This window comes from Aethalodelphis obliquidens, unplaced genomic scaffold (genome assembly GCF_003676395.1).
Source record: "Aethalodelphis obliquidens isolate GAN/ISIS:26980383/991018 unplaced genomic scaffold, ASM367639v1 scaffold22, whole genome shotgun sequence".
Classification (NCBI taxonomy): Eukaryota; Metazoa; Chordata; class Mammalia; order Artiodactyla; family Delphinidae; genus Aethalodelphis; species Aethalodelphis obliquidens.
The window spans coordinates 10,647,132-10,660,196 of NW_020837966.1; the positions used below are offsets into that span (position 1 = coordinate 10,647,132).

A 13,065-nucleotide genomic window follows, 5' to 3' on the forward strand; every position below is an offset into this window, starting at 1 on the left:
GCGTGGAAGCGCACTCCCCGGCCCCGCTCCACATTTCCTCCCGGCGCTGGGGAACAATGTTCCAGAAAACGTGGGCTGAATCGCGGCGCGAATATTAGGGGTGGGGGAGCGGGAGAAGGCCCGGCGCGCCGAGCCAGTAATCCGAGCTCTTGATTATCCAGATTCGGATCAAACGGGGCGGCGGCGGCCGGCCCCCTCCTGGGAATGATTAGATGATTAATGTAATGCTGTTTGAAGGGTCTCTGTTTTCTCTCTTAATTTGGGTCATTACTTAGAAAGCAAGCGTGAGACCATTTCATCAGCGTGCTCGGCGGCGGAGATGGCTATTCAGGAAATGGGCTAACTGCGCCGTAATCAAGACGCCGGGGGCTGCGGCGGCGGCGAGCTGCGGGAGCCCGGGTGCGCCCTCCCGCGGCAGGGCGCACGCCCCCGGAGGCCGGCCCCAGACCACAACGCGGGCCGGAGAGCCCCAGAGGTCGGGACAGGCTGGGACACTTGGCTGCCAGGAACGATTGGGTGGAAGAGTGGCTCCCCTTAGGTCACCCAGAGAAAGGGATGTGCCCAGAAGCGCCCCGGCGGAGCAGCGCCCTGGCCGTTTACCCCGGTGCGGTGCGGCGCGGCTCTTTGCTCCAGGACACGCACCCGAAACCTGCTCTCCGACACCCAGCCCCTTTTAACCCCTTCTTTTTGCAATTTTCTCACCCAAATAAGGCAACACCCAGAATCCCTCGGTCAGAACAGTTACCAAATAAAAACTTGGTACAACGTAGGGGCCGGTGAAGGCCTTTGAGCCTTGGTTCCTGGGGCATATGTACACGCTAGCGCCGCACGAGCAACGGTTCGGTCTTGCCCTGGTCCCAGTGCCCCAGAGGAAGTCGCATTTGGGCCGGGAAACGCTATAAACGCCTATTTCCTTTTCCTTCTTTGGGGTGTGTGAGCTGACTCGCGGCGAGGGCGGGGGGGGGGGGAAGAAAAGACGCACTAATGATTCTGTTTATTGAGTTATATATGTATATATTCCGTGTTCGTGTGTACAGGAGGATTTACATGGCTGTATAAAGATGGCTGGGGGCGCCGCGCTCTTCCGGGACGTTCACGTGACAGCCTGGTGTTAAAACCCGCCGCCCGAGGAGAAGCCGAGGCCTGGAATTAAATACGTTTCGGCGCACTGGGTTTAAATGTTTCCCGAATATATAAAGGTGGGAGCCAGGCGTTTGCTGCCAGTCATCGAGGAAACGTTTAGCTTTCCAAAAATATGCTGGTTTCGATAAATAGATTTTAGCCTTTCTGCTATAGCTTTTTTTTTTTCTCCTTTCTTTTAATTTTAGAAATAAGTTTATACGTGTGATCTGTTTGGGGGTTGGATAGGGCCGGAAGGGAGGGCGAGGCAGTAGCTCTCAGCTCTGCACTGTCCGAGTCAGGTCCTTTGTGCAGGGGGTGGTGGGACCCCCGCTGTCGTGGAGTTTGCGCACGTGTTTCTTTAAATCAAAGTTTCTGCAAAACCCTTTGCCGCAAGTGGCGCACGTGAAAGGCTTCTTGTCGTTGTGGGTGTGCATGTGGAAAGTCAGGTTGTAGACCTGGTGGAAGGCCTTGTTGCAGATGGTGCATTTGTACTGCTTCTCGCCGCTGTGGGTCAGCTTGTGGTTCTTGTAGTTCCCTACAGGAGACCAAAAACAAAAAGGGGGGTGGGAATGAAGTGGGACGGGGAGGGGCCGGGTGTCCCGGGGTTGGCTCAGGTGCCCGCGCAAAGAAGGCGACGCTTGGCTAGGCGGGCGCGACCTCTCCGAGTGAAGAAGTTGTCAAACTTCGTACGCGTCAAGCCCGGGGCTCTCACTACCGGATGGAGGGCCGAGTCCCGCGTAGCCGACCCGCGTCCCAGCCCCGCCGGGGCCTGAGGCCCACACAGCGTCCCTCCCGCTGTGCTCCGCCGGCCCGGAAACTTTTGCGCTGCCCAGAGACGCATGGGGTCCTTCTCCCGGCCGCTGCCTCGCTCGAAGAAATTCGCATGAACCCGGGCTTCGTCCCTTGTTATTATTTTTCTTCTCATTTTAAAAGTTACTCCCTCTGGTCCGCTAACTACCACTTGGATATCCGAAAGTGCCTTGGAAAATCCAAGCGGAGTGTCCTGGAGACAGCAGCGGTTTCCCCCAGCCTAAACCTTTCCCGGGAGGTGGATTACGCCTCGATTTTTTTTTTTCATTTCAGAAGAGAGTCCCGGCTACAAAGGGACGCTTTCTCTATAGCGCAATACCTTGTATTTCTCCTACTTCCTTTCCCTCTGCCCCTTCCTTCCTCCCTTCCCACCTCCCAAATTCGGAGTCTCCCCGTGCAACCAGACTTGAGTCCAGCGAGGTCTACTAACCCGGCCCGGAGAGCTTCCACCCAAACCCTGCACAACCCGATTCCAAAGAAATGCTGCGCCGGAGCCTGCGGCTCTCGCGCTCCCTCTCTCCGGATCCTTCTTTGCCTTCCCGCTAGCGGTGACCCGCCGAGTCCCGAGGGGAGGTGAGGAGAGGGCCTTGCCCCGCACGTTACCTTTTTGGTGAAAGCCTTTGCCGCAAAATTCACAGACGAAGGGCTTGTAGCCCGCGTGGATGCGAATGTGTGTGTTGAGCGTGGAGCTGCGGTTGAAGGCTTTGCCGCACTGGTTGCATTTATGCGGCTTTTCCTGCGGAGAGGGGCGTGTGCACCGTGAGGCTGAGGCCCCGGCCGGGAGAAGCCACCTCGGGTGCTCCTGGAAGGGGCACCTTGAAGGGACAGGGGCCCCTGGTGGGGGTTATTAGGGGATCCCTTGGTCATCCTCTCCCCAACGCCGTCGCTCAGTCTCCGGGTGTTGGGTACGGGTCGGGTCGGACCCGGGGGCCACGTACCTGGGTGTGGATAATTTTGTGTCTGCAGAGCGTGCTGGCCTGGCGGAAGCCTTTGCCGCAGACTTTGCACACGAACGGTCTGGCTCCGGTGTGGACCGGCATGTGGCGGGTGAGGTTATAGTGAGCGTTAAATACCTACGGAAGCACACAAGGGGGCCTTGTGGCGTGTCTGTCCTGAGAGTCCAGAGTCAGCCTGGGGAGGGCACAACCTACCTCCCCCAACCAAAAACCCCCTTCGGAAACCAGAGCCCTTTTCATTTTGCAAAGAGCTTCCCAACCCACTGGCTGCTCGTGCCAGTCCCATGTGGCCGCTGACAAAGGCATCCCCATTTTACAGAATAGGAAACTGAGGCCCAGCTGTGCCCCCAATTCGAGTAGACAGCTACTGGGGCGCTCCCAGATTCGAGAAAGGGGCCGTCCAGGCTGCCCCCCAGGGAAGCAGCCGCCACTGCTCACCCCTCCCGGCCCCCGCGGACCCCGGGCCTCACCTTGCCGCACACCTCGCAGGTGAAGTTTTTGGGCTTGCCGTCCGCGGAGCCCCCAGGCAGCTTGCTGTGGCCCTTGACGCCGCCGCGCTCGGCGGTCAGGGCTGAGTTCTCCTTCAGCACCTGCTCCAGTGGCGCGGGCAGGCGCTCCTTATGGGCATAGGGGGCCGGATGGGGGAACTTGTCTGAGGCCAGGCCGGCCAACTTGGCGTTCTCCAGCAAAAAGAGCTTGGGGTGCGCAGCCAGGGCAGCGGGGGCCTGTGCGTTGAGGAGGCCGGACGGGAAGAGGTGGCCGCCCAGGAGCTCAGACGGCGGGTACGCGGCAGAGTCCAGGTAGTTGAAGTAGTAGAGCGAGCCGCTGGCCGGAAGCCCCACTGCCTGGTTGATGACCTGCGGCTTGATGACCCTGCCCGCGGGTAGCGCAGACGGCGCCAGGCCCAGCTCGGCCTTGCAGCACACGCCACAGTTGGTTTTGCACAAGCCGCTGGCGCCGCACACCGGGGCCCCCCCGCCGCCGCCGCCGCCGCCGCCTCCTCCTCCGCCGCCGCCGCCCGCCCGGAGGCTGCTTTTCCAGAGCTCAGAGTAACTGAGCAGCGTCTTGGACGGCACCTCGTAGCCTAGGGGCTGGAGGGGGATCATACAGGGCAGCGGTGAGCAGAGGTTGAGCAATTTCTTGCCCTGGCCGCCGTCCGCCTCCAGTGCCCCGGGTCGGGGCTCAAAGGGCGCACGGGGCTCCGACGTCTTAGCCATGATGCGCTCGATGGAGAAGGCCAGCGTCTTGGAAGTGGCCGGCGACGCTCCAGCGCGCGGGCAGGCCGGGGGCACCATGGTCTCCAGGGAAGCCGAGCTTGCCATGGCTCGCCGAGCTGAGCCGTACCGGACTGGGCCAGGGCGCAGCCTCTCTCCACTAGGTCTGCATTCCAGAAAAGGCAGGGAGGGAAACCGCAATTTAATAAGCACCTTGTAGGGTCCAGGTCACCCATTTGCATTCAAATGAACAGGGGCAGAACAAAGTGCACCCAAGGGTACCAAATTACCGCCCATTAACCCGGCGCGCAAAGGAACCCACCATCCCCTGCCCTGGGACTTTGAAAGGGGGAGAAAGGGGGAGGGTTTACAGAGGAAAAAGAGAGAGGGAGAAAAAGAAAGAAAGAAAAGAGCCTCAAATTAACCCCCCGAGCCGCTCCCTGGACCCCGGCCTCCGCCACGCGTGCTGGGAGCTGGAGAGCGAAGGGGCAAAGTTAAAGAGCACGAGGAGAGCCACCTCGCATTTACCTCTTTCCCCCACCGCCAAGGAGATGCGTTCCGAGCCATGCAGCCTGTCTCCTCTGTCACATTTTGATGGCAAACATCTTCCCCTCCGCGTGAGATCACTGTCTTTTACATTCAGCTGACATCACATGAAGTCACTTGAAGTGGAATGACATGGGCGGCGGCGCGGCTCCTGTAGCGGCCCCTGTGTTCCACCGCGCCTGCCGGCCGCCGCCGCCACCGCCCCTCAAACTTTAAAAGGAGGCAACTGGCGCCCGCGCTCCCCTCGGGAAAGTGCGAGCGGTTCGCGAATCGGCAAGGAGGGAAGAGACGGGAGGGGGAGGGGGAGGAATCGTGATGGTTTTGCCGGTGGAAAAAAAAGGGGGGGGGGGAGCCCAAACCCAGGCAGAGTTCCGTGCGTGATTCACAACTTTGGGGGCCTACAGGTTTAGGGGATGCGGAAAGGGCAGGGGGTCCCGGACTCGCCGCCCCAAAGGGCCCCCGGGTGTCCGTCTAGTCGCCGAAGTATCCCTTAGCCCTCTGCAGCCGAGCTGGGCATCGTGCTAATAAACTGCCATTACCCACGGAGCCGGCGCCAGCCGCGAACACGCGCAAATGATAATTACCTCATTAGGATGTGGCGCATGGACGCGGGCGCCGCGTTTGGAGGGGGGAACTTGTTAATGGGGAAATATTAATTTATGCAAAAACAACGAGCTCGCCTTGGCTGGCGTCGGAGGTCGGGAGAGAGCTCCTGCCGCCTAAGGACAACCCCGTAGCATCCGGAAGAGCAAGGCCGCGCGCTCAGATCCCGGGGGCTTCGGCGCCTGGCGGGTGCGCCTCCCCCTCTCTGGCCGGCTCTCCGCCTGCGGCTGGGGGAGACTGCACTGCGAGCTGGAGGGTCGTTTGAGATCTTAATCGATCAGAATCGCTGATCTGTGATCGGATTTCTGAGGCCAAGCCCGGCTCCGCTGCTGGTTTAGGGCTGCGGGCGAGGATTCGGAGGGCAGCTCTCCCCGCTGATAGGTACTTACTGTTTGTATAGTTGAGAAGGTCCAATCTCCACCTGTTTAAGGAGCAGATTGAAACAGCAGAACCTCCCCTGGATCCTATTAAAACGTTTTTCCTCCTAAGGCCATTCAGTCGAACCAATTTTCCGAAGTGATTCATAGAGCTGAATTCTGCCAAGGCAGCTCTTTCACTTTTAGCCACTAAAGCACCGCGTGGAACCGGGTTTTGTGTTTTTCTAAAATAAAGAGAAGGATTATCAGAGGGGAGAGGGAGGAGGGCTGAAGGGGGGCGGGCAGAGACTTAGTGTGGCCAGAGGTACACGCAGAGGGAAGAAAAGGCCCTTTTCTAGACAGGCCCCAAGTAAGTTCGGAGGAATTCAGCGTTTTGTGCCTCGCGCACAAAAGCAGCGCGCTCCGCGCTCGGTTTGGAGGGGCTGAATTCATCTGTTTGCAGACCATTCCACCTGCGTATCACAACAAACTGCTCAAAGACGCTCCAGCACTTTCAACAGGCCGGGTGCTCTTGGCGACAACAAAAGTGATGGAGGCTGAGGGTTCTTATGGGGAGGGGCGTAGCGGCTAGCAAGAGAGCCAGGGAGAGAATTAGGTTTAGGAAAGGAGGGGGGGGGGAATGCAGGGGTTAAAAAAAAAAAAAAACTTTTGGAGGGTTTTGTTTGCGGGACAATTATATCTTGCCAGCCGGCTTTTGCAAGACCACGAGCTTTGTAGCCGTAACTACAGTTTCAGAGGATTACGGTGGGTATAATATGAGAAAACAGGGTTGAGAGTTTGATATTGAATTCCATCTCCGAAGACATACGATCTTGTGGAGCCCAAGAAAGTGCTGGCGGGGTCGGGGGGAAGAAAACCCTCTCCTTTTTCACCCAAGAACAGGTCTTGAGGGGCTGAGTACCCCTTCCCAGGCCTCTCTGCCGCAAAACATCCCAGGAAGCGCATCAGGGAAAAAGACAGGAAAGGTCTAATTTTAAATTCAGGCAAACCATTCCTTTTTCCCCTTCAGAACTCTCTCCTACCCACTCCCCTTCTGACGTGTAATTGCAGACAGGATATTGAGGTGGCAGGTAAAGGCAAGGAAAAGTGTACTTGGAAAGCTAGGATGGGGAACAAAGAGAGAAGTCTCCGAGGCAAAGTGGCCTGGATGGCAACTGCCGTGGGTTAATTTGTCCACGCTGCCAAGCTTGGAAACTACCCCTGAATTCGGCAGTCTTGAATCTGTTCCCCAACATCACCACCCCTCCACCCCACCCAACCGAACTTCCAGATTTCAAAGCCAGAAAGAGGCTAGCTCCTTGGGAGGAGAACATTTCCATACAGCCGATTTCATTTAGATGTTCAGAGAGGCAGAATTCCAGACTCAGTATACCCCTATCCCTGTGTTAACGTGAAAACAACACAGATGAACTCCTCCCACCCCACCCCACCCCATCACCACACACGAGACCAACCAGCAACTCACCGGGACATTGAAACAGTATCAATACACCGGCAGGGTCTCAAAACCCGAATTTCTATCCCGACTTTCCTGTGGATCCCGTTCAGCCATCAGCACTGCACCCCAACCCCCTTTCCAAACTGGGTAATTGTTGATCTCGGCAGCAGCTCCAAAGATCTGCTGGTTTGAAAGCTCCATCAGGCTGAAAGCCTTCCAAAGGCTTCCCGTGAACCTGCGTTGCCATCCCTAGCGCTCTTTGTAGCTGCATAAGCCATCTCTCTCTCCCCCAGCATCACAAAGGAGTGCTACCTCCACAGAAAGAAAACATTTGGGTAAAAACAAGTTGCCCCTAATGTGCCTCTCTTTCCAAATGTTGGGTGAATACACTGGCTTTTATGAAAGTATTTAATTAGCTTCCACAAACTTCTCCTTCCCTCGCCTGCAGATTATATTGAAGTGGAGGGTTGGAAACTATTTTACACCTTGCCACTCACATGTTAATTAATCTCTATCTAACCCTAATTGCAGTTTATTCAAGCACCGCTCAACAGCTTACCCACACAATAAACACTGATCCTACTTTTATACATATTACTTCACGTTAACACATTGAGTAATTAACTCCAGTACCAACTAATAGTGCAAACAAATATTTTCTGTAAACGAGATGATTTCAGGCAGAATAATAGAGGACTGGGGAAACGTGGCACTCGGTGGAGGGAGTGCTGAGATTTCGATTTGCTGCCCCCAACCCTCCAAATTCATTCTCAACCGCAGCGTCTCTTTTCCCCCTGAGGCTGAAATGCTTTAAAACAGGGGGGAGGGGAGAGTATTAAAATTTGACGATTTTAGGGAGTTGTTGGAGGGGTTCTGTGAGAATAGGGATAACTTTTTTCTACCTACACATTTTCAGTGAGGGGAAAAAAAATCCAAAGTAACTCGACATGAAGGGCAATAGGAGGCTGCAGGAATACACCTGTATGTCAGGGATGCGGATCCTTTTATGCCAAAGTTTTCCAAAGCCTCCCACTATAAAGAAGTCCTGTCCTCTTAAGCAATGGTTTTCCGACAGAAGTGAGCAGAGACTGTCGAGATAGATTAGAAATCCTAGGCTCTCTCCCAATCCAGACTAGTACACAAGCTCCACTTTGGAGGTGCCGGTGCCTTGGAGGCTCAGACCCAAGCGAAGCGCGCGACCTGGAGGCACGTGGCCGCGGCCCAAGCGAGGCCCACTAGGCCTCGCTCAGCGTGCGCTCAGCCCCAGGGGCCGGATCATGAGCTTGGGCGCCCGCAATCCCGGGGCACCCAGGTCTGTGGCTGCCGGCCTTGCTGGACGGTGCGGGCTGCAGCCTACCGCGCTCGGCCTACGAGCTCTGGACCCACCATGGGGTCCTTCTCCGCCCTGCGGTCTCAGCTTCCGGCCCATCTCCTTCTGGGCGTCTCAGCCGATAGCCAGACGCTTTCGCTCGGCCCATCTGGCCCACGCTGGGGCCTCCACAGCTCGGCCGCGGTGGGGAAACACTGCCAAAGTTAAGCCTGACGCCCCTCGGCAGCCTGTGCTCTTCCCACGCTGCAGAGCGGGGTGCCAAAGCCCGGTGCTCTGCAGCTCCACTGGGTCTGACCCGGACCGCGACCTCGGGGATCTGCGGCTGTGGGACGCCGCACCCAGGCCAAGCCACTCGCACACTACTGATTGCGTATCCAGGCTCAAGCAAGGACTGGAGCGCAATGTTTTAATTGAAATCTCAGGTTTAAGCACAGCTGGCGGCTGTCTATTGATTTTGCAGAGGATTCTCTTGTGGAAGCATATTAAATATGACTGGCACGGCTAGAGTCCTCCTCTTCTGCCCCCTCCCTCAGGCCTTTCTATGGTCATTAACCCCAACACTGTAAGGATGACTTCTGTTTAAAAAAATTTTTTTTTCTTTTTTAATGCCAGAAATCGCCCTCACTTTAGAATAAATTACTTAGCAGATGCCTTCCTGGGGTGTAGACAACCTCAGAGGAAAATCCCTTTCTGGAGCAAAAGCTCACACATTTGCACTACTTCTGGGATCACAGAGGGAAAAGGCAAGCATTTCTACTCCCCAAAAGTGTTGCAATTCCAGCCCTGGTGGCTTGTATCTCTTGGTTCTAGATGACAAGAGGCACCGTTATTTTAAATACCATTATTATTATTATTTCCTCACCCGATTATGAGGTTGCAATACATAATATAGCGTCCTGGGCCATCTCCCCAGGGAGTTGAGTAGCTTGGGGGCAGACGGCTCGCTCGAGGCTGCTGAGTTTGGGGAAACACCCACTGGGCAGATTTGATATTTTCTCCCCGCTGCTCCGTAACTCGTTTGGAAACAAACAAAAAACCGAAACCAAACCAACAAACCCAAACCAAACAAAGTTTTCGGTTTAAGGAGTCTCCCTCCCTCCCTTCCTTTCTTACTTCTTTCTAAGGGGACATTTAGGATCTGATTTACACGGTGCTGCGCTTAACCGCTGAAAATAGATTAACTTCTGAAGAGAAATTCTTCTGCGATCCTTTTTTTTTCTACCCCAGGAAGCATTTTATTGAAAACATTCGAACCGTCTTGCCAGTGGCTGGCTTGTCCGAGGCGCACGGGCCTCCGCCTTTGGTGCGCGCGGTTAGCAGGATTAGTGCGGCCGGGAGACAAAGAGCCCCAGATACCCCGGCCAAGCGAGGCCGGGCACACCCGGAGAGATACCGGGTTCCGGGTACCCGCGCGCAGCGCGCGAGCACCGTCTTGGGCCCGGGCCTCCAGGGACAGATGGGCCAGAGCCGTCTGCATCTGCCCGCGTCCTCGGGGATGCTGCGGCGCCCACAGCCAGGGTGGCGGCGCGCCCGTCCCACTGCACCCGGCTGTTTCGCAGCGCCCCTCGCATTCGGGTACTGGTTTTCACCCTCGAACAGGAGAGGCGCCTATAAATCAAGGGCAGCCGGCTTTGCAGCCAAGTAGGAAGGGGGAAGGTGGTGCAAACCTATCACGATTTCCAGAACCCTCCCCACCCCCTTCACGATCACGTAAGAGGACTTTCACCGCGCCTTCGGAAATCTGGGCAGTGTGCGCGCTCCTAGGCCAGAGGGAGTCTTCCAAAAGAGCAGATCTGCAGTCCCTACGCGCGCAAGTTTGGTACGCTGTCCTCTCTGCTTTAGAGGCATATATAACCACACACGCGCATATGTATGCATAGGTATGCATATTGTGTGTATATGTATATATACCTTCACTGCTATCGACAACCCTTCACTTAAAAATGCCGTTTGATGAGGACTCTGATCTAATACCTGCTCGCAGCAATTTGCCAGCGGACGTGTCATTTCCCGAGGCGTAGTCGGGGTGGGGTGGGGGGAGGCAGTCTTCTCTCAAACGCCTTTTCCTCTTGCCACGCGGTTTTGACGTGCAACCCAAAGGAAACAATAGTTTACAAAGGACAGTTGTGATATATTTTACACACCATGTACGTATATACATATATACGAAATATATATATATGTGAAATAAAAAGGCATTTTTGGTGATGGACAGACCCTGCGTAGTTCGGGTGCTGTCGATTTCTAACTCCCTGGGAAGACGGCTTAGGATCGTCCGCGTTATTTAACGTGGCAGCCGGTTAAACTCCGCGGTGGAGCCTGCCCAAAGGTATTAGCGTTAAGTGCTAAGAGCTGGAGTTAAGTCGGCAGTGAAAACGACGGGCTGGAGGGGCCAAAGGGGTGAGAGGCACTGATTCCAGTCTCGCCCAAACTCCTGGAAGTTTGCCGGCCTGAGTAGGTCTGAGTTGGATGGCCCACTGGGTAAGAACCCACAACGCTGTGATCGCTGTACCAGCGAATCACTCGGTTCTGTTTGGTTGGTTTGGTTTGGCTTGGCTAGAAACTTCCCAGGTATGCGTGAGAATGGAAAAGTTCTTTCCTGCCCAGGTTTCTCGAGTTCTCACCAGTTCAGCCGAACCCCATCTTCTCCTCTCCTAGGTAGATTTCTGTCTGCGTTCTCTACCCCGGAGTTTGCATTTTGGCTTAGGTAAAGACAAAAATGGGAACTGCAAAAATGCTGAGTAGAGCTCCACCAACCGTGAATCAGTCTCTTTCTTCCTCCACCCCTGTCTCCTCCCACACACAGACCCTCCCTCTTTGGGGGTTTAGCTAGGGTGGCAATCAGTAGATGATTACTTATTACCGAGGGCCTCTTACATGCCCGGCACAGTACTAGCTAAATACCTGCTCTAGTCGTTCTCATTTCTGTCCTATGAAGTTAGTGTATACAATCAATGGGCCCACTATACAGATAACATGTCCAAGGTCACATAACTGGCAAGAGATTGTTTTCAGAACCCATATTCCTAAGACCATGCAAAAAGAAATCCAGCTAAACAATTAGCCTGAATAGGCTGGTGGAGTGTAAATTGGGACACTTTGGAAAACTGATTGGCTGTATCAATTAAAGTTGAATGTTTGCATTCCTAACAACCCAGCAATTCCACTCCTAAGTATATACCCAACAGAAATGTGTACTTAAGCTCACCAAAAGAGAGGCACTAGAATGTTCACAGCAGCATGATTTGTAATAGTCCTACACTGGAAATTTTCTGAATAGCCATCAAGTGCAGAATCCATAAATAAACTGAGTGGTCTGTTCACAAAATGAAATACTATATACATCAATAAGAATCAACAAACCACTGCTATACTAAACAGCATCGATGAGTTTCACAAACATGACACTGACCAAAGGAGCCGGATCCAAAAGACTACACACTGCATGATCTCATTTAAAGTTCAAAGTAGGCAACATTTGGGCACACAAGGCTTCTGGGGTGCTGGTAAGGGTTTGTTTTCTAATCTGGGTTCTGGTTTGTGAATATTTTTTGAGCTGTTCACGCTTATTTGAATATTTTCTCTATGTTTGTTATGCTTCTATGTATCTGTTAAATGCACTTATTTGTTCACATTTTAATATCTATTATACTACCTTTATATCTGTTAAATAAGTGAATAATCAGCCTGAATTTGTCTGACTTGCCCCCCTCCCCCAGTTTCCCAAAGAGATACTACTCCTTACCTGCCTCTTGAGTAATGTACCTTGAATTTCTTCCTCTGGACCAGACAACCACATCAATTAGTTGGCCTCTTACACAGACTTAAAAACGAGCTGCATCCAGACTTTTAACACAATTGTCTTTGGAGCCTGGGCAGTGGATACAACTTCAGGGAACCTGCAACGGGCTCAAGAACGCTTAATCAGGGGAGCACATCTGAAGCATTCTTCTCACCCAAGACCTCAGTACAGGGGTGGCAGCATTGAACTTGGACCTGTACCCTTTGCTGCAGGTGAAGCAGGTAAAGAACCTCTGGCCAGGAACTGCCTCACACTTTCCAGAGACCCAATCTGGCCGCTTGTGCTGGGAGATGGAGATCAGGTTGAAGGTAGGAGGGTGGGGTATGGGATGTTTGTACGAACTGGCATTAATAGAAAGCCTTGGCAAGTCCTTAGAGCTTAACTCACTGGGTCTTGGCCCTAGACGACACCAGGGGAAAAAAGAATCTTGGCTCCCTGGCAAGTGACCCAGTTAGCAGAACTAACAGTTCTGCTTTGGGAGAGGATGGGGAAGTTTATTTTAGTAGGAAAAAGCCTTGGGACCCAGAAATCAAATACTTGACAATCCCTTCGTGCAAAGCAAATATGAATTCGGGTGGTGGCAATGGTTGCAAATCTGATCTCAGCACTTTAAGAAAGGTATCAAGTAGAGTTCCCTATGCTCTACAGTAGGTCCTTGTTAGTTATCTATTTTATATATAGTAGTGTATATATGTCAATCCCAATCTCCCAGTTCATCCCTCCTCCCGCCCCATTACCCCCTGGTAACCATAAGTTTGTTTTCTACATCTGTGACTCTACTTCTGTTTTGTAAATAAGTTCATTTGTACCCTTTTTTTTTAGATTCCACATATAAGTGATATCACATGATATTTGTCTTTCTCTGTC

General features: G+C 53.7%; 1 protein-coding gene across 1 annotated transcript; it reads right to left on the minus strand.

Moving 5' to 3' along the window:
* Positions 1-991: 991 nt before the first annotated feature.
* Positions 992-12,780, minus strand: FEZF2 (FEZ family zinc finger 2). Its single transcript, XM_027121291.1, has 7 exons — positions 10,371-12,780; positions 5,641-5,852; positions 4,631-4,764; positions 3,359-4,268; positions 2,871-3,005; positions 2,536-2,668; positions 992-1,657 (listed from the first exon to the last, which is right to left on the minus strand). Exons 4-7 carry the CDS (start codon positions 4,208-4,210, stop codon positions 1,398-1,400), a joined length of 1,380 nt encoding a protein of 459 aa, XP_026977092.1. The 5' UTR covers positions 4,211-4,268; positions 4,631-4,764; positions 5,641-5,852; positions 10,371-12,780; the 3' UTR covers positions 992-1,397.
* Positions 12,781-13,065: the final 285 nt, after the last annotated feature.

Coding starts and splice junctions, on each gene's coding strand:
- FEZF2 (XM_027121291.1), bottom strand. CDS start 4,210: ATGGCAAGCTCGGCTTCCCTGGAGACCATGGTGCCCCCGGCCTGCCCG. Junction 3,006..3,358: donor CCTGCGAGGTGTGCGGCAAG/GTGAGGCCCGGG, acceptor GTGCTTCCGTAG/GTATTTAACGCTCACTATAA. Junction 2,669..2,870: donor ACAAAATTATCCACACCCAG/GTACGTGGCCCC, acceptor CCCTCTCCGCAG/GAAAAGCCGCATAAATGCAA.